Source organism: Camelus dromedarius, chromosome 3, assembly GCF_036321535.1.
Source record: "Camelus dromedarius isolate mCamDro1 chromosome 3, mCamDro1.pat, whole genome shotgun sequence".
Taxonomy (NCBI): domain Eukaryota; kingdom Metazoa; phylum Chordata; class Mammalia; order Artiodactyla; family Camelidae; genus Camelus; species Camelus dromedarius.
Genome location: NC_087438.1, coordinates 79,642,705 through 79,662,439, shown reverse-complemented (window position 1 = coordinate 79,662,439; position 19,735 = coordinate 79,642,705). Strand labels below are relative to the sequence as shown.

General features: G+C 32.5%; 1 protein-coding gene across 2 annotated transcripts in view; it reads right to left on the bottom strand.

Moving 5' to 3' along the window:
• Positions 1-825: 825 nt before the first annotated feature.
• The window catches only part of AP3S1 (adaptor related protein complex 3 subunit sigma 1), a 56,309-nt gene continuing 37,399 nt past the window's right edge, over positions 826-19,735 (bottom strand). The window contains exons 5-6 of one of the 2 annotated variants that reach the window (XM_031448852.2): positions 10,637-10,744; positions 826-1,551 (exon numbers count right to left, since the gene is read on the bottom strand). In XM_031448852.2, coding sequence (XP_031304712.1) covers positions 1,423-1,551; positions 10,637-10,744 — 237 coding nt within the window. In that variant the 3' untranslated portion in view covers positions 826-1,422. Of the gene's footprint in view, positions 1,552-7,395; positions 7,535-10,636; positions 10,745-19,735 lie in introns of those variants that run through there. The other variant, XM_031448854.2, reaches the window with a different exon arrangement.

Here is a 19,735-nt window from a genome sequence, read left to right as displayed (position 1 = left end):
GAATGCTAAGAGAATATAGAGTCCCCAAAGTGGGTTACATGGTATGTAGGTCAATTTTTAACTTTAAAAATTTTTCACAGAACTTGGCATATTCTTTTTTTTTTTTTAAGTTATGGTTAAAGTACATTCCCATCAGCAATGTGTGACAGTTCTCATTCCTCACATCCTCTCTAGCACTGGATGTTGTTCCTCTTCTAATTTTTACTATTATAACAGGTGAAAATAAAATCTTATTGTCCTTTAAACTTGCATTCCCTGGCTACTAGTGATATTAAGCATCTCTACATATTTACTGGTCATTGAGAGTTTTCTTTTTCTTACTAGAATATAGTAAGAGATGAAACCCTCTTGATTATTTCTTGAAGTTAAATTAGGATTTGGCCCAGAGGTTTCCCTAATTTGGGTACATCCAAACCAAACCAAAACTGAAATTTCCCAGAATTTCTCCCCAAAAGCAAAGGGTATTAGAACTTAAGAAAACAGTTTAGCTTTGACTTTGGGATGGAACAATCAAGTGGGGTTTGTGAACCAAAGGGTTTTGTATGCAACGGCAACTAAGTATTTGCTGTAAAGTTACTGTTCATCATCTCAGCAAGAAGGGATCAGGTACAAAACTTAAACCTGTGTGTATAAATAGATTTCACAATTACTCAATACAGATTTTAAAAAAGTATTTGTCACCTCCCACTCCAGATCTCCCTTACACAATACGCTATGGGATACACGACTCCTGACTTGCGAAACAGTTGAGCTTTTGAATAATTTAATGATTTTTGAATATTAAAAACGTAAGTATAAGTTAAATAAATCAACATTAACAGCTGCTTAACAGTGATAAAATATACTTTTATTTAGTTTGTTGAGTCAGAGAATCGTAAAAAAAATTATTGCTAAAGTAGATATCAGGCAAACAGAAAGGTGCTTTAGAAGTCCAGTTACCTTGGAGTTTATTTAAACTAAGAGAAAAAGGTCATAATGTTTTCATGCAATACATACTTGGTTCTATAAATAACAATTATGACAAATAACAGAAAGAATTAAGGAATGCTGCACTTGTGATTCATACAGAACACCAACATTTTGGATTGTACATAATTTAAAGAAATGTCCCAAACACTTTTCAAAATACTGTAGTAGCCAATACATAGACGCATGCCTTAGGTGGCCACAGAAATGCAGTTTATAGAAAGGGAAGGAAAATAAAAAATCACACTGGAGCTACTCAATTTCTTCAAAATCACTGAGCAAGAAAAGCAACATTGAACTTCCATACTGATTTTACGTAACTTCTATACAGTACCTTGACTTAAATCCAAGAGCAAAAGTTAAGACTCTCCTCCTCTATTTTTGGTAAACAACTGCATGGTAAACTTAGATGACTTTTCCCCCTGGATTTTACCTGGGAGTGGCCTTTTAAATTTTTTATTTAAAAGAGGGCAGGTTTGGCACTTTTATACTGATGTCACCAATGTTAATATTTCTTGGGATCTCAGGAAGATTCATATTCTTTACAGCTGATACAGCACGGGCTGGAGCTCCCGCTAAGCCAGCCTGTATACAGAAGCAAATAAAAGAAAAAGAAAATGTACAACTCAGGTGTAGCTCATTAAAAAACACTAAAAATGGAGGACAATGATAAAAGATTTTCATATAACAAGCTTAGAGACCAGATGGTAGTTGGAATTGGTATGGAATGGTTACTTTGAAATACTAATCTATAAAGAGAAAACAGTTGACACATTAAAAAAATACAGTGAATACATGCAATGATAACAATGTAAAGATTAAAATACAAATTAACCTGTACTACATTGACATCACACACAATATTCAAGTGACAAAGCCCATCTTCACCTACATCTTTATTTAACTGACTTATGATATAAACATGAAGCATATTTTACATTAGCTTCCTTATCAGACATCTCTTGCAACAATCGTCATAGATTTTTGGGTGTTTTTGCTTTTAAAATGTCACTTAATATCAGTACATGCTGTGAAATAAAAAATGAAAGTAATAAATCATGTTTGTTTAATTTCTTAGGGCTAAACCCTCAAAAAATTTCAAAACAATAGTTTATTAAAATTGTTTTTTAAATTGTGGAGGCTCTTTTAAGCTTTTCTAGAAAAGTTCTAGAAAATTAAAAAAATAAAATCAGGCTTTCAAAGTGAAGCCTCAATCCAAAGAGAATGGTTCTGCCTAAAAATGAAACTGCTAGAAGAGGATCAATTCAACCCCTCAATGCATTAGAAAAATATAATGATTAAAATATGTTGCCATACAAAGTAGATTCAACATATGTTCCGTTCACAGTATGCAAATTTAGAGAAAGAACAGGATAAATGCGAAAGGTAGCATATATAAATAAATAAAGTTTCAAATTTCCAGTAGCATTAGTGTACAATATTTGGCTTTCATGTCAGTAGGAAAATTTATAATTTGTGAAATAATTTTGAGAGGAAATTGCCTTAAAAATAAAAGAAAAATGCATACATATCACTTTTTTCAAATAGCTACGTCAACAATCTTCGTATTTTTAAGGGTTAATTTATATACCCGTTAGATTTCATCACTTTTTATTCAGGTTATATAATACAGTAAAGCCAACGAACACGTCTGAATTCAGTGCATACATCATCTTGCACAAAAGCAATTAACTAACAAAAATCTTCCATTTTGCTTAGATTACATATATGAGACAATGTCCATGTAATTAGAAAGATCAGTTTTAAAGTCCCTTTTTGTAATTTCAGGGGGTTTTTTTTCCTTATGTAATCCTACCTCTTTTGTTAATTAAAACAATAATAATAATAAAGCTGTTACCTGAGAAAAATCTTGAATGATACAAAATAGGCCAGTGTAAACTATTTGCTGAATAAAGGATACAAACATTGTTAAGCAATGAAATAAAAGCCATGGATTATCAAGTCAGAATTGGAAATAATAGAAAAATGAGTAAAATAGTATTAATAATAGATACAGTCCACACAGGCAATGATAAGGGTGATATGGATGAAAAACTCCATACCCAAAATGACTGAATAGGGCTGGAGAATTCATTTTTTATACTTTAATGGAGGTTAGTGGTTTTTGATGTATAACTAAAAATCTGACTGACCTCTACATTTATACCTACCTGAAGCAATGGAGATTTTGTTATACCCACAAAAGATGTTGGAGATATGGATGAATATTATTTAGGGTAGCATGAATCATATTCAAAAGGGTCTTTAACTTGATCTCTTCAAGTTCAGTGTTTAGCTACCAACATTTAAAATGGTTTAGAATCAGAGAAGAATCTGATTCAAAGAGCTTTACCATCTTGTAGGCTCTCTTCCTTTTACTAGGAAGTATGCTGTTTGCCAAGAGAACAAAAATTTTACAAAATTAAAGACAACCTGGAACTAATATAATTTTTCCAGGTAAAAAGATTTTCTAATTTTTCTAATTAAAAAAATCAAATTGCCACTCTTTTTTCTTTGGAATTTCCATACAGGGTACAAAATATGAGTAGACTATACTAAAGTATTGATAAGATATTTATAAATATTTTAAAAGGCATGGATTATTAGAGGATTTTAGTATTGACAAAAAAAGAGAGAAAAGGTAAGGGGGGTGTGTGTGTGTGTGTGTGTGTGTGTGTGTGTGTGTGTGTGTGTGTGTGTGTGTGTGTGTGTGTGTGTGTGTGTGTGTGTGTGTGTGTGTGTGTGTGTGTGTGTGTGTGTCTGTTTTACAGGATGCTGTGGTTTACATTTACAAATAGTAAAATACGGGTTTTTTTAGTGTTAAATGTCACTGTCAAGAAGCCTTCTTTTCCGTAATACTCTGTACCATGTGAGCAGCTAAACTAAAGAATAAAAATGCATCCTGTTAAATTTTGTTAGATTAAGTAGTTTCTTTGTGACCACAGATGGTGTTGACTGTTGGCTGCTAATGAGAATACATAAAGTCAATATAACAATTGATTTAAATAGCATATATATGCCAAATTCTTATTATGTAAAACCAAAAGAAGTTCTAAATACGACAAACTACAATTCCTCTAAACATAAGCAGCAAGCCATAGACATGCAAAGGATGGTAACTATTTAGAACACGCAAATGAATTAAGAGAATCAAATTATTTCTCAAGCATGTTGAATACTTTTGGGTAGTATGTCACGAATTTAAATGACAGTAAATTAAAAAATTGTAAGGTGCACTTCAGTTAAGTTTTAATTAACCTAACATTTTAAGACATCAAATTCTGTAGAATGTAAAATGTAAAGAAAAACAAGTGAAAGACTGTTGACCAGTAAGTAAATGCTTAAGTGAGCCGTCAATGTTTATATACAAAAACTCAGGGCTTAAAAAAAAAAAGACTTCACATTACTTAGGTCATTAACACCAGAGCTTCTATAAAACACATTCCATTTTCAGACTTTCATGAAAGTGAAGTCTGAAATATTTTTATTAAAGAATAATATGTAAAAGAAGTAATTTGCCATTAGGAAATCAGTTTCCCAACACAAAATATAAAGTAATTTTCATGTTAGTTTTTTTTTTTTCACTAAGATATAATCCAAACAAGATAGCTTCTACTACCACAATTTTTTTGAACACTACAATTTCCAGAAATTAAGTTTACCTAATTTGTTAGTAGTACGTATAATTTAAAATGTAAAAATAAGATATTTCTGACAATACAACATAGTTCTTATAGATTTAAGATCACACAGTTGACATAAAACAGAAATAAAAAGAATGAAAGCCTACTGGAGAAATAACTTGTTTCCATCTATGCTGTTATACTCAAGCACCACCATGGCAGGTAAACCACAGCAACTCCACTAACAAAAACAAATACATGAATCCAAAGCAGTTAAGAGTATGAATCTGGTGGACAAATGAAGTACAGTATATAAAAGAATGATCATGTTTTCTCTCCCATGAGATTAAATAAATTAACAGAATTAAGAGAAAGAAAACAAAATGAAGTCTGCAAGTATACCAAAATGAGGCCAAACAGATAGAAGACTTATACAGACATACTCTCAGAAATTTCAAGCACTTGAATCACAAAGATAATAATGGATGGATATGATTTGTTTTTTATTTTGTTTTTAAATTGCCAGACCCAAAAATAAACAAAATATGTGCAAGCAAAACTGAAAAAGCAGCATTACTAAAATATATTTCAAAGAATCTGAAGGCTCCCTTTTCCTCATGCATCAAGCAATTAGCTTTCTTGAAGGGAAAAGGAAAGAACCTAGATATTTATTTCCTCTAACACACAAAATACCATTCTACCATCTTAAAATGCTTTTTCAAGCTTGAAATATAGCATAATAAGACGGTAGTTGGAATAATTTGTACATACTAAAACCTTTACCCACCCTTCCTGCTGGAAGTTGCTATATGCACATTCATAATTTTGACCTAACAGTAAAGTGAAAGAACATCAACATTAATAAACACAGTATTAAATGGTTTCAGACTCAAAATCGTTAACAAAATAATGGCAGGTTTTGAAAGAATGTTTTGAGCAAGACAGAAAAAATCAATATTTTAATTTCTGAATTCAAGGCAGACTAACTTTTAAGCTGGGAACAATCTTGCTCTTTGCTTTGAAGGCAGTGCATTAATACTGCAATTATAAACACATTAGAAATGCTTATGACAAGACAGTGCTTTAGTGAGCAAGAACCATGGCATTTTATGAAAAATTTTTATCAAAATCAGACTATTTTAAACATTTTAAACCTTTTAATATTAGACATTTTTATATAACCTTAAATTACAGTTTTAATTTCTAGTATAGGATTTGCCTGTGTGAAATAAATATAGCAGACTGATGCCATTTATGGATTTAATGTAATTCATTTTGACCATTACAAGTGACCTCAAGGGTCCTCACTATAATTTTGAAGAAAAGACTAACTGCATGTCAAGGCAGAGGGGCAGAACCAACTCACAAGATGACTTTTCAACATTTGTATCTCAGGGACACTTTTCTTGTTCTCTATTTTTTAAAATTGGATACTTGATTAAAAAAAAAAAAAAAGCAAATTACTAGTTCAAGTGATGGAAGTTAAAAGACCCAAGTGGTTGATGGTTCTTTGCTAGAAGACAGCAATTTAACATAAATTAAAGACTAGAACATAGAAATTGGCAGTGATTGGAATCAACAGAGTAAATGAGACCATTACGTATTTTCTCCTCCAGGGATAAAGTAATAAGGACGTAGGCACCAAAAGTGGTATTCCCAGCTTCATGATACACAAGCCACAATCTCAGGATAAGGACCTGTAAAGCCACCTGTATGTTACTGCTTCTTAAACACATCCAGAAAGTAATAATTTAGTGTCTAAAAAGCAAAGCCAAATCCTCAGAGGCATTTTTCTAATTAGTAAAATGGTTAATCTAACTTCTTAAGTTTATAGATTTTTTTTCCTCCATGGGACTCAATCAAGTATTTTCATTTTGAAATTTTTAAATAGAGGTATATAAACTTTTTCATTTTTCCTGAAATGGCTTTGTACAAAAAAGTTGTTCATCAACATCTACATGGAAATATTCAAAAAGTAATTCACACAGTTAGCTTCTGGTATGAAAAATGCACAGGAAATATCAGAGAAAATTTAGTAAGGTTAGGAATCTTTTAAAAGCATTTCTAATTTTTGCCAATATACTTTGTAAAAATTTTCAAGGTTTGTAATATCTTATTGAGTCTTATTATGACATGTTTGGATGTCAGAAGGTTGCTACAGTGGAAATCCATTTTATTTTGGTCAATACATTTAATTCCATGTTTTAGAGCATTTAATTTAATTTTAGTAAGATTTCTGATCTTACTTTTCTCCTTGGCTACTTTTAATATGCAACTGTTAGTCAAAACTGTAAAAGCAATCCTGTTAAGACTTTGGAACTGAAAACTATTATGAGGAGGCAGGGGGAGAGGGGAGGAGGACTATTTAACAGTTATTATTCTAAGCCTTCAGTGCTTCCCACTTTGCATGCAAATCTCTAAAGGCTCAGCTTTTGGTTTTTAAATTCACAGCTTCCAAAACCCAGCAGGCAATTTTAATGTTAAATCCTAATTTAGAAAGATGGGAAACAAATACCTAAGAGAGTTAAATTAATATTGGTTCTGCCATATAATGCTCAAAATAAACACTAATTTATATACAAAGTAAACTGTCATTTCAACAAATGCAATTTGTCAGTTAAATGACAATGTTTAAAAAAAAAACAAAAAATTTAAACTTTCCTTTTACAATGCAGGCAGACAAAACAGAACAAACATGACATCAATGATATACTAGTAAAATACACTAAGTCCAATAAAAGATGAATAAACTACAAGGAGAAACTAGAATGGAAAATAGGCTACAGGGACTATATGGGTTCATTAACACAAAGAATTTTTGAGTCTGGCCTAAACAATTAATTGCCTTTGACATCATTTTGCTTTCCCTTTGTTAAAGTACATTTGTCTCAAAGTCAGCAATACCTTGTCTACCTGTCCTGTCTGGGAGATTGAAAGATAAAGGTCTGTAAGAGAGAAGAATGGAAAGAGCTAGAAAGATCAGGATGTTCGGAAAAAAAGAGGACTGACTTTTAAAAAGTAGTGACTAAATTCAGACCCATTTATTCATCTTGAAAATCACATGAAATATATAAAAGCTAATAAATCTCCCCAACCCCACCCCTCTACCTCCACCCCCAGGGAGTCCTTTTATCCTTAGGCAGACTCCTGAGTGCCTCTGACACCTTCCCCAAATCCCACCAACATCCCAGCTAAAACCCTCTTTTCCCAAGATTCCAATGTTATAGTAAACCATTTATCTATCAAAGCAGGATAGATAAAAATATATTCAGAGTATATCTTTGCTTTTCCTCTCTTTAAAGATCTGGGTGATCTTTGCTTCTATTTGTCTAGGTATTGGGAATTAAACTGGTTCACTTCCGACTATTACTGGAAATATACTACTTTTAATGACAAAATAATCTGTTTGATTTCTGATAAAGGCACCTCGATAGATCCATGCTTTATTTTAAAAACTGTAGTTTAATTACATGCAGGCTTTTAAAAAGATAAATGATATTCTAAATATTACTTAATTTTTAAAATATGATAAACAGGTCTTCATCCATTACGGTATTCTGGATTTTAATTAAGATTTTCTCAGTAAGTTTTTGCTTACATAATACATATTAACTAAAATTTAATAAGAGTAAGATTGATAAAAGCTTATATTTTGCTCTCAAATAACTTTGGATTCTTCTGCAGTCATTATATTTGGTAAATATAAGTTTAACATGGAAATGGAACTCATATTAAAACTTTTGACAATTCAATGTGCCTAGAATAAAGCTGGAAACTTTCCAAACATACTTAAAATATATGAAAATTACTGAAAAATTACACATTATTTTCAACACAATTTCTTAAAGTATGTATGATCACAACAAAATGGCTTTATTTTGACTCAAATTTCTGTTTTATAAGTAAAATATTAGCAGACATCACATATAGAGAAACACTTGATAAACATATAATAATTGTGTTTGTCTCCATCAGATTTAAAACATACTTTTTTGTAAAAGAGAAAAAAAAAACTAATTTGGTAGCAAATAACAATTGACTATACATGTTAAAAGATGATCAGTGGATGAAGAACAGAGTATTCACCAGTATTCAAAACCATTTTAAACAGCGTAGTTTGGGTGAAAGGACTTCTTTTAAGTTATAGTATTCTTATAACTATTTCTGTTGAAAGTGTAAGTTCTGTATTTTACTGCTCTTTATAGATAAGAAAAACTGCCTCATTAACAAAGTTTTACCAGACAATCAAAAAGCAAATATTATGTAATTATTGTAAGTCCTTCATGACTTCTGTCAATATTACATACAACAAACTAAAGAGGGAAAAAAGAGTGGAATCACCAATGGAAAGAAGTTAAATACCTGGAAATGTGAAAATTCCAGACCAGAGGTTGATACATTTTTACAGATGATTACACAGAATTCACAAATTACCATATATCCACTCACTTTAGGTTAATTATTAATGGATTTTATCACTGTTTGTCTCTTGGCCTTTAAAATCTATATCCATACAGTTTTGTAACGTAAGGTTTAACAGATTACATAAAATTCAAGTTATCATTTTAAGACTTTAAAACTATCGCTTAGAGTTTATAGTAAATATTTTACCATACTGAACAACATATTGTAAGCCAACTCTACTAAATAAATAATCTGAGCCCTTTCCTTCACCCTGAAACAAAATTTTCTCTATTAGTCTAGTTTGCGTTCCCTTTTCAAAAACCAGTATTTAAAAAATTGGCTGTAGAATACACAAAATATATACAGCTATTTAAAGGAGTCATGATTTTAAGCTCTTCACCATGACAGGCCTCTCCTTTCCAAACCAACAGGGATGATAAATTGAGATAAGGAGAAATGCAGGACTATTTTAATTTAAAATAGAACATGGGAAAATGTCTTTCTATAAAGCTTCAACTGTTTCTGTCCCTCAGATCTTAGATTTATCCACCATCCTGTGTTTCATTAAATTCCAGTGAGCACAGCACTCTGTTAAACTGATCCTTTAAAGTACTAACAAGATAAAAATTCTTCGGAACTCACCTGTTTTAAATTAATGCTAGCATAGTTTTAATAACTTGCTGCTCCTATAGAAATATTTACTTTAAATCAACCAGATACCTATACTAATAATTATAAATAAAATTAGTTGTCTAAACCGAGTTATGACTATAAATATCCAAAGGTAAGAGTATCTTCAAACAAGTATAGTGTTAAATGAGATATTGAGACTATTCATCTATCTAAATTTCTACCGTAGTAATAAGAAACAACCAAAATAATCTTAACTTGAGTGGCTCAGCTACAGCATCTGTTAATTAATATTCAGCCTAGTAATTGAGAGAAGAGTCATAAAATTCTAAAGTAGAGTTTTATACAATGCTGCCATGCTGATTAGTCCTCATTCACTAAATCTAACAGCACAAAGTTAGCTGTGTATAACTAATTAATTTTTCTCTCCACAATAAAAGCCATGAATACATGTACTACTGTGTAAAATATATGCTTTAGCTAACTTGTCAATGACCTTTGGGAAGGATCCAGAATTAAAAGATTAATGCGTTGAATTTCTTTTTTCAATGTGCACTCAGGCTTGCTAAGCACCTATTATAACATGTCTTTCTCATGAGAATTCCATTTCTTCTTTGCTTTTTCAGAAATAGTTTTTATAATACTAAATTTACATATTTACAAAAATCAGTTCTAAGACTTCCTTGATAATTACTAAGGTTTAATAATAAATATCAATTTCATTATTCAAGTAAATAATTTTTTTTAAGCAATAAGAACTTGGAATTTTATTTATTGACCCAAGGCAATTACAACTGTGGCTAAAAGAATACACAAAATTCTCTGGTGGATAGTGGTCATAGAACATTTAACATATTAAAATGTGTATATTCCATTTTTTTTAAAAAGCTGAATAAGCATACCAGCTGTACCTAAAGGGTGATACTGAAGGACAAACAGTGAAAGCTACAAATCATGCACAATTTATGATCATGCTTACTACCTTCATTAACTAGGGCATTTTCCATTCTTACCTCGGACTTCTCCAGTTTATTCTGTGCATCAATTTGTGTAACAATCTCATTCATGTTGGTCTCCAATACCATTCCCCCCATCACCATTTCTGCAAGAATATTGTGTACCTAAAGGAAAATACAATATACATCCATAAAGAGAATTCACTATAAGAACATTAATGATTCCAGTAATTTTTGTTTCAAATATTGCTGTGTCTATTTTATGAGCTGTAAAATAAAAGTAATTTGCAGTGAAGGTTCATAATATACTTCTGTCACTACTGTGAAGCCTTAGGCAAATTATACAAACCCTCTTTAAATCCTAGTTTAACAAGCTGTAAAACAGAGATAATAGTAGTACCTCCTTCACAGATTGCTGAAAGAAGTAAGGTCAACCACAGAAATTCCCAAAATAAAGAAAATAATCAATAAACATTAGCTACCATTATTATAGTATCAAGTTCAAGAGGCAAAAAATTCCCTATAGGGTCTTTTATACCAGATTCCTAGTCAATATTAAGTTGTCTTGTGCTCAAGGTACTTAATGAAGCTATGTGGCATTACTACAAGCTCTAGATTTAAAATGAAGTAAAATTTTCTTTTTATGATACTTTAATTATGCTTTTACCCCAAAGCCTTCTCTATGTATCTAATTACTCAGATTTTTTATCATCAAATATATCCTGCATTGACTAAAAATAACTTCTTCCACTGAGAAGAAAACTATAACGCAGGTGTTTTGTCATAAGGTATTTACTTGATCAAAAATTACCATTTCAAAGCTGAATTGGGCGCCAAAGAACAGCACACTGTGGTATAATTAAAAAAATAATAATGTGGTGGCATTAGGAATGGAGACTCTGAAATGAGATAGGTATAAATACTGACTCTACCACTTACAAGCTGTATGCCCTTCAGTAGTTAGTTACTTGATCTCTGTTACCTTGTCTATAAAACAGAAATAGTATAGGCATCTTATAGAGTTATCACAAGAATTAAATAATTCATGTAAATTACGTAGCACAGTACCCAATAGGCTTTAAACAAAAACTTTTTTTGATTAGATATCTAATTATACTATTCAATTGTAATTCCTCTTTAAAATTTCATGCAAATATACTCATGATTTTTAAAATATCCTATCATTATTTACTAATGTTTCATTTTGGAAAGATGGACACTTCACATACCAATTTTGAAGAATTACAGAATTTTTCCCTAACAAACAAAACAAAACCACAAGCCACAAGTATTTTAAAAACTAGTACTAAAAATCATCAGTTCTATTATTATCCTTTCTGTCACTAGATACCATTTATTAAAACTCTATTTTGTTGCTGTATTTAAATATCTAATTTAATTATCACATTAACCTGTTACAGCTGAGAGAATAAACCAGCTTACTAAAAACACATAAGCTAATATGTGGCAAACCAATGACTCAAACCTAAATCTGAGTGATCCAAGTCCAATTCTTTGCTTTCTTCTGTTAACAATAATAAATGAAATTAATGCAGCAAATTAATTTTTAGTCATAATCTAAGAAAATTCAATTAAAGGTCAAAAAGGCAACTAGGTGATAAAATAAAATCCTTATAATAGCTAATAGGTACTATATGCAGAAAAAGTGTTCAGAAAGAGAGGCCATGGCCAGGGGATAGAAATTCACTAAAACTTCTGTTCTAGCAGTGGAATTTCCTCTCTTCTTTTTAAAACAAACTCTCACGAGAAAATATGATTCCTAATGCTGATAAAAGTAGAGCAACTCCATCACCCCCCCCCCTTCTCAGGCTTTCTTATGGGTTCATCCCTATATATACTGTACTACTGTCTTTCCAAGTATCTCAGAACACAAGCACTAGATTGGTGGATACCATAGTTTCTGTATTATAGAAACATTTACCAAGTTTAGAGGTAGCAACGTATGAGCAGCCTACAAATGTGGGTCATACGCAAGAAATTCTAAGACTGTGTATCAATTTAAGAGGTAAGAACCAGGATGTAAATTTGTCCTCAAAGTAAAAATAATTTCTATGAAAGCAAATTGAGATCCAAAAGGAGACAGAAAATACAAGTGAAGGGCCTGTGAGCTAAATCCTTAAACATAATCTCACTTATGATTAAGATTAATGCCTAAAGACTGTATTCTCAGTGAGGAGGTGCTACACATTATGTAGAAAGTTAAGGAGATAAATAGAATGGGTATGAGAATTGTTAATTGGGAAGCTACTCCAATATTATCAAGGTTATGGTGTCCAAAAGTAAGGAATGCCACATGAGGAGAGGAAACTTAGAAGATGAACATATCTAGTGATAGAAAAACTCATTTTCAAGAGTTGAGAAGAATTTTTGTCAGACTTAAGAGAAAGAGGATGATAAAAGCTCCGTTTTTAGCTTAGTTTTAATGTATATGGCTGACATATTTCCATATTTTGTTTTATAAACTTTACTTAAAACAGATTTTGATGGAAATAAAAGGGTACCAGTATTCTAATAATACAACTCATCTACTAAATAAACTGCTTTAATGTTCACCTAAAATAAGAATTCAATGAATTTTTACTCTCCTTTTATTTAAGTGTTTAAAAAGTAGCAAATACCACATTAACAAGATATTTCCGCTTTTTAAAAACATATATATGCTCTATCTACTCAACCACACAGCTTCTTCTGGACTTAGACCACAACCTCTAAATTGCAATATAAGCCATACAGAAACTTATATATAAACAATAGTAGTGTCTACAATCCTCTGTGTCTGTTATTAGGTCCCTTTAACCAAAGATAATCACAGTTAATTGTATCTTATATATCCTTCCAGAAAACTTGTTATGCACATATTTGTTATATGCATGTGTATATGTATCTAATACACACAAATGAGATCACATTGTATACGTTATTTCCACAGTTCTACAGGAAAATAAAGAATGGACTTAAAGTTGGAGGCAGGAAAAAATCAGCATGTGAGTTAATAAAAGACGGTGGAGTCAGATGTATGTATAAGGAAGATCAATGAAACTCTGTTGGTAAGAGCAAAGAAAAATACCAAAGTAAAATGGTGAATCTACACTATTAATTATCATACATCTAAAAATGAGAGAAATCTACAGATTCCTCAGAAATATAGCTAGGTTATTAAAGAACAAATGAGTGAGACAGAACAATATCTGTAATATAGTCCCACTGAGGTATGGAAAAAAAAAATTACACACATACACACACTTGGATATACCCAGAAAAATTCTGGAAAGGTACACAAACACTAAAAAAAAAAACCCACCTTCAGAAATATATCCTCTCAAAATATATTTAACAGAACTTCATTAAATCTAAAAATATATTAAATTTTGCTATAATTATTCTCCAACAAGATAGCTGAAATGTTATATAAATCTAAACTTTCACTTGATAATGTCACTAACATGAAGAAAGTGCCCACTAAGGAAATAATCAGTTCTACAGTTACCTGGTTAATACTATCTTGAGATTGATTCAGTTGAACAGCTTCTGCTGTTAAAGAGCACAATCCCTGCACAAGCTACTGTCTTCTTGAATATTATATTACAAAAGAAAATTCCAAAGTATGACAATTTTGAAAATAACCTTGAAAGGAATTAAGAGTATACTGTTAGCCCATCAAAATTTTGATACATTTTTTAAGACAAAACAGAAAGGGAACGTATATAGCATACTATACTAATAATAATGAAGACAATTGTTAATTGTTGATCAATGGAAAGCAACAAGGGCATAGTAATTCGAAGTAATAGGTAAGAGTAATTCTATTTTGGTACACAATGTATTTTATACTCATACTGAATATGAATGTCTCAAATCTGAAAATTCAAAATATTCAAGTCTGACTGAAAATTAGAAAGCTCTTTTACTTGTTACTCTATATTTTGGGTTGATTGTACAGAAATTCTTTTTATTTTTTATTTTATTTTATTTTTTTAAACTTTTTTTTTTTATTGAGCTATAGTCATTTTACAATGTTGGTTCGAATTCCAGTGTAGAACACAATTTTTCAGTTATACATGAACATACATACATTCATTGTCACATTCTCTTTTGCTGTGAGCCACCACAAGATCCTGTATATATTTCCCTGTGCTACACAGTACAATCTTGTTTATCTATTCTACATTTTGAAATGCCAGTCTGTCCCTTCCAACCCCCCGTCTCACTGGTAACTACAAGTTTGTATCCTATGTCTATGAGTCTGTTTCTGTTTTGTAGTTATCTTTTTTTTTTTTTTAGATTCCGCATATGAGCGATCTCATATGGTATTTTTCTTTCTCTTTCTGGCTTACTTCACTTAGAATGACGTTCTCCAGTACAGAAATCCTTTTTAAAGCCTGCTTATTATAGAGTCACAGATGCTCACTATAAGACCTGACAATACTACTGGTTTATATATTATTGTTGACTTGTATTTTAAGTCTACAATTTTTTTTCATTTTAAACTCTTAAGTACTTTAACAGTCAATGATCTTTTATCCTTACTCATAAATTTACTTCTTTCTTTGCTCTTCTTCCCTCTTCAACTCACTCCTTCTTATATAATAGATTTCCTTCTGTGAAAAGTACCCTCTTGAGAATTTCCTTTAGTCCAAAGGCTTGCTGGTTGCAAATTTTCTCATTACTTGTTTCTCTAACAATGTTTTTATTTCATTCATATTCTTGAAAGATATTTTTGCTAATTTTAGAATTACGGTTTAGCAGTTATTTTCTTCACCATATTATCTTCTAACTTCTGTGGTTGCTGTTGAGAAATCAGTTTCCAGTCCTACCACTGCTCTTGTAAAGGTAATATGTCTATTATTTCTGGATGATTTTAAGAGCTCTTTCTCTGCTATTCAATTTTACTATCATTAGTCTATATGTGGACTTACTTATTCTGCTTGTGATTCTTTTATCTGTGGACTGGTATCGTCCATTAATTCTAGAAAATTCTATTAGATATCCATTAGGGTATCCATTAGATACTCAGATTATGCTTCATTCTTTCTTTTTCTTCTTCATTAGAAATTTCTCATTCTATCTTTCCTGACCTGTAAACTATCTTTCATACTTTCAATCTTTCTTGTCTTTTTACATTGCATTATGGACAACGTGTTCTATCTTTCCATTTACTCAGATAGGTCCAATCTATGTTTAAACCTATCCATTGAAATTTGATTTTTTTTTCCTCTTCTAGAAATTCCACCAACTTCTTTTTCAAATCACCTAAGTTAGAAAAAAATTATTTATTGCAATTTTAAAAATCAGGATTGACTTTCTAACAACTTGCTCAGTAGAAAGGGGGCCAAGCTTTTGACTAGTCCTGGCAGGGGAGGGTAAAGCTGAGCATGTCTGGGGCTCAGCGTTTGAATGACCCAGCCAGGAGTTTGGATATAGAAAGGAAAGATTAAGCAAACTAAGTAAATGCATCAATATTAACAGGAATAATAGGAATGACAATAATCAGAATAATCTCTCACTGTCAAAGAAGCAAACTGCAGATATGGAAAAGGAGGAGGCTAGAGTAAATCTATAGTGTTGCACCAGACTGAGGTATTAGAACTCACAAAGATTTTTAATATATATGAAGATATAGAAATACGCACGAATCTGTGTGTGTGTGCTCAGACTGTGTGTGTGTGTGTGTGTGTGTGTGTGTGTGTGTGTGTGTGTGTACGTACATCTATTTCCCAGCTTGATTCACTGAGAACCAGGAGTAATATCACCCCTATACCAATAAGCATGCTTGGTGCTGAGACTGTCATTTCTATATATCATCATCCACTTAAAGGAAACTTGGAGAGAGGACAGATGTGAAGGCTGGGGAAAAATATATATAAGATACTCTGTTCACACAAAAGGCCAAGAAACAGTGATCAGCCTCATAATTATGAGCACCTCCAGACCTTGGTTTCTCTGTACCATTTCCCACTAAAAGGAATCAGGGTTCCTGGAAGGAATGACTGATAACATGTTTTGAGCAGGAAATAAACAAAATAAATCTGGAACATCTAGTTGTACCAAAACACAAAGCAGCTATCCAAGTCCATGGAGGAAGGTGGGGGAAGGGTCATGTCAAAAGAACTCAGAAGACAACCTGAAGGGGGTCCCACTGGCCAAAGATGGGGCAATTTGAACATCAAAAAGAACAACATCTGTAGTGGATTAAAACAAATCAATTATGTTAAAATTCATATGTCACAAGGATACTAAAAAGAAATTCAATGATCACTTTTGGTAGGTAATAGGTTTATGAAAAGTGGTTAATAAAGGGAAATACTCTAGAATTTATCTTCTTTCCTGTATAAGGTGTACCTTTTTAAACCCATCATCTCTGTCCTTTTAATGGACTGTTTCACTCAATTCACACTTAGTGTACTGAATAATACATCTATTTTTAAATTATTTCCTTTTCCCCCCTAAAGTTGGTTGGTTTGATCAAATTTTATTTATATTATTTCTCCCTCTTTTAAATCAGAGATTCTACTATTTATTATTTTTATTAATGACAATTCTCCTTGCTTTTAATCAAATATGATTTTATTATTATTTGTAAAATATTAAGTCTTCCTACCACTGAGATGCCTTGTTTTCCTACTAAAATGCTCTGATTATTCCCTACTTTCATTTCCTCCAATTGGATAAGAGTCACAAAATACTTTTATAATACATGTTAAATACTTCAAATTCTCTTATCTTTTTCTTCACGTCTTCTATGTCTTAGCTTTCAGTTATGTGCCTTGAGATTATTTCCTGCATTTCTCTTTTATATCTGTAATTCAAGCCTCAACTGTGATTATCATCTCCTTTTAAACTCTATGGTTTGAAAACACATTTTTAAGCCCCAGGAAGACCTTTTCAAACTGCATCTCATTAAGTACTTTTTATTTTTAAATTTCAAATGTTCATCTATCTCCTCCAGTAGCTTTTTTCCCCCTCACAGAGCATATTCTGATGTTCTTCATCTCTCTTGCTGAGATAGCATTCTCTTTCTGCTGGCTCACTAATACTTAGGCCTGGTTGCTGAGATACTCTTCTTAATGGTTAGACTTCTTCAGTTGGTGAAATGAAAAAGAGTCCTCACTTTATGTCCTATGGTTTAAGGATAGGCTGTCAAAGTCCTTAAGAGGGACTGGGCTAGAGGAAATCACTCTGTTCTTAATTCTTCATTCTCCTAGTCTAAAGGGTAGGAAAGACACTGAGGCCTCCAATCAGATCTCTCTTACCCTGATCATCTGAAGGATGGGGTAGGGGGTATGTAGGAAGGGGTGGACAGAGCACATTCATAGCTGTCAATGTCATATATCCTCCAAACCAAGCTCTTCGTAAATCTTCAGCTCTCTCATCTTTGCCCTGGGATTTGAGGCTATGTTGCAATAGTGGCAACAACCTGGGGCTGCCCAATTAAAGCCACCGTGTTCAGGAAATGGACAGGTAACACAGATGAGCAAATAAACAGACCTTCTCAGCAAACCCACAATGGCCATGTAGTATAAGTAATAAACTAGGTTACTCATATTTTAGGTGTTATTACCACAGCATAACTTAGCTGTAAAAAAAGTCTGACTCCATTTTTGATGTCTGACAGTGGACAGCTTTCAAGCCCCACTGCTCCCCTTCCTCTTCTGCCCACATTTGGGCAAGTTGATAAGAAAGTCCAGGTGCTCCTTCCTCTGCACTGGCAGGAAATTCAAACTACGCAAAACCTGTCCTGCACACAGAAACCCTCGTCCAAGCCCCACCCCCTAATCATGTAAAACCCCAAGATAGTCGCTGTTCCTTGTTCTTCCCCAAAAAGTTTATTAAGTGAGTGATAAACCTTTTTAGATCATATCCTCTTGGTGTACGTGTAGTATCTTCAGTCTCGTCCAAACCAATTTGGGTAGGGGGTGCTGTCCCACTACTTCAGGGTGACTACAAGGATCAGCCTATATGACTGACACAGAAATTAGTACTTAAAGGTTTGTAATGAGAAACTGATTCACAATCACAATAAAGGAAAAGACACTGACTTAGGAGGTGGGCAGCAGGCCACACGGAAACAATTGCATTAGAGGCTAGGAAGTTAGCGGCCCATGTTTGTAGTGGTAAAATAGTTGGCAAAACTATCATGTGTGATACTTTGAAAAGCAAATAAATTAATCCATGAAAACTCTTTTCTCTGTGACCTAAAATCGGATGATTTTCCAAATACTGGCAGCTTGGTCACCATGGATCCCAGAGTGAGAGCATGTGGGACATGATAAAATACTGCATGAATTAGAAATACTCTGATATTTGTTACTGCAGCATAAACTAGCCCATCCCGACTGATAACAAAAGGGGTATTCTTTACAACTTCCTGCTTTCCTCTATCCAACTGTCATCTAAAAGCACACAGTGGACTCTCTGCATTTGCCCCTAGGGAAAATGAGCTGGGCTAGTTAGGAGACCCCTAATGGCTGGGAAGTCCAGGGCTGCTTGAAACTTGAAAACAAGCCTACTTTCATAGAAAGGGTGAAAACAAGACTAGCATTGTTTTAGACAGAGAATGTAGGAACAGGAAATATCTATTTGACTGGTCTCTAATTCTTATTATACTGAAGCTTTTTTCTCATTGCATTGAAAAAAAATTTTTTTAATAAGAGCTTAGGCCAGAAAAAAGAGGCACAGCTAATTTTGTAGGTTCTAAAAAGAAGATACACTGCTATGTGAAATGAACAGGCTATATACACTACAGATAAGATCCAATTTTTTTTTAATTAAAGACATATTTGTTTCTGTACTCATTTGTTCAAAAAAAATCAGAAATGTACTCTAAAATGTTAACTAGTGGTAATTAAACAAGGCAGCTATTAGACTGAGGTTATCCTAATACATTAGCAGCCTCCGTAAGCAAACCAGAACCTAAGTCTGTAATGCCTCAAGGTTAAGAAATCAAAACCTAAGAACAACCAATTACAAATGGCCAACTTGGCTTTCCCAAATAATGCAACTGCTTAGGCAATAGCCAATCAGATAATTTCCTCGCTTTGCTTCTGCCTCTTCTCTATAAAAGACTTTCCCATAGCTCCTGCAGGTGGAGTGCTCCTAACCACTTAGTTTGGTGCCACCCAATCTGAATCAAGTTTT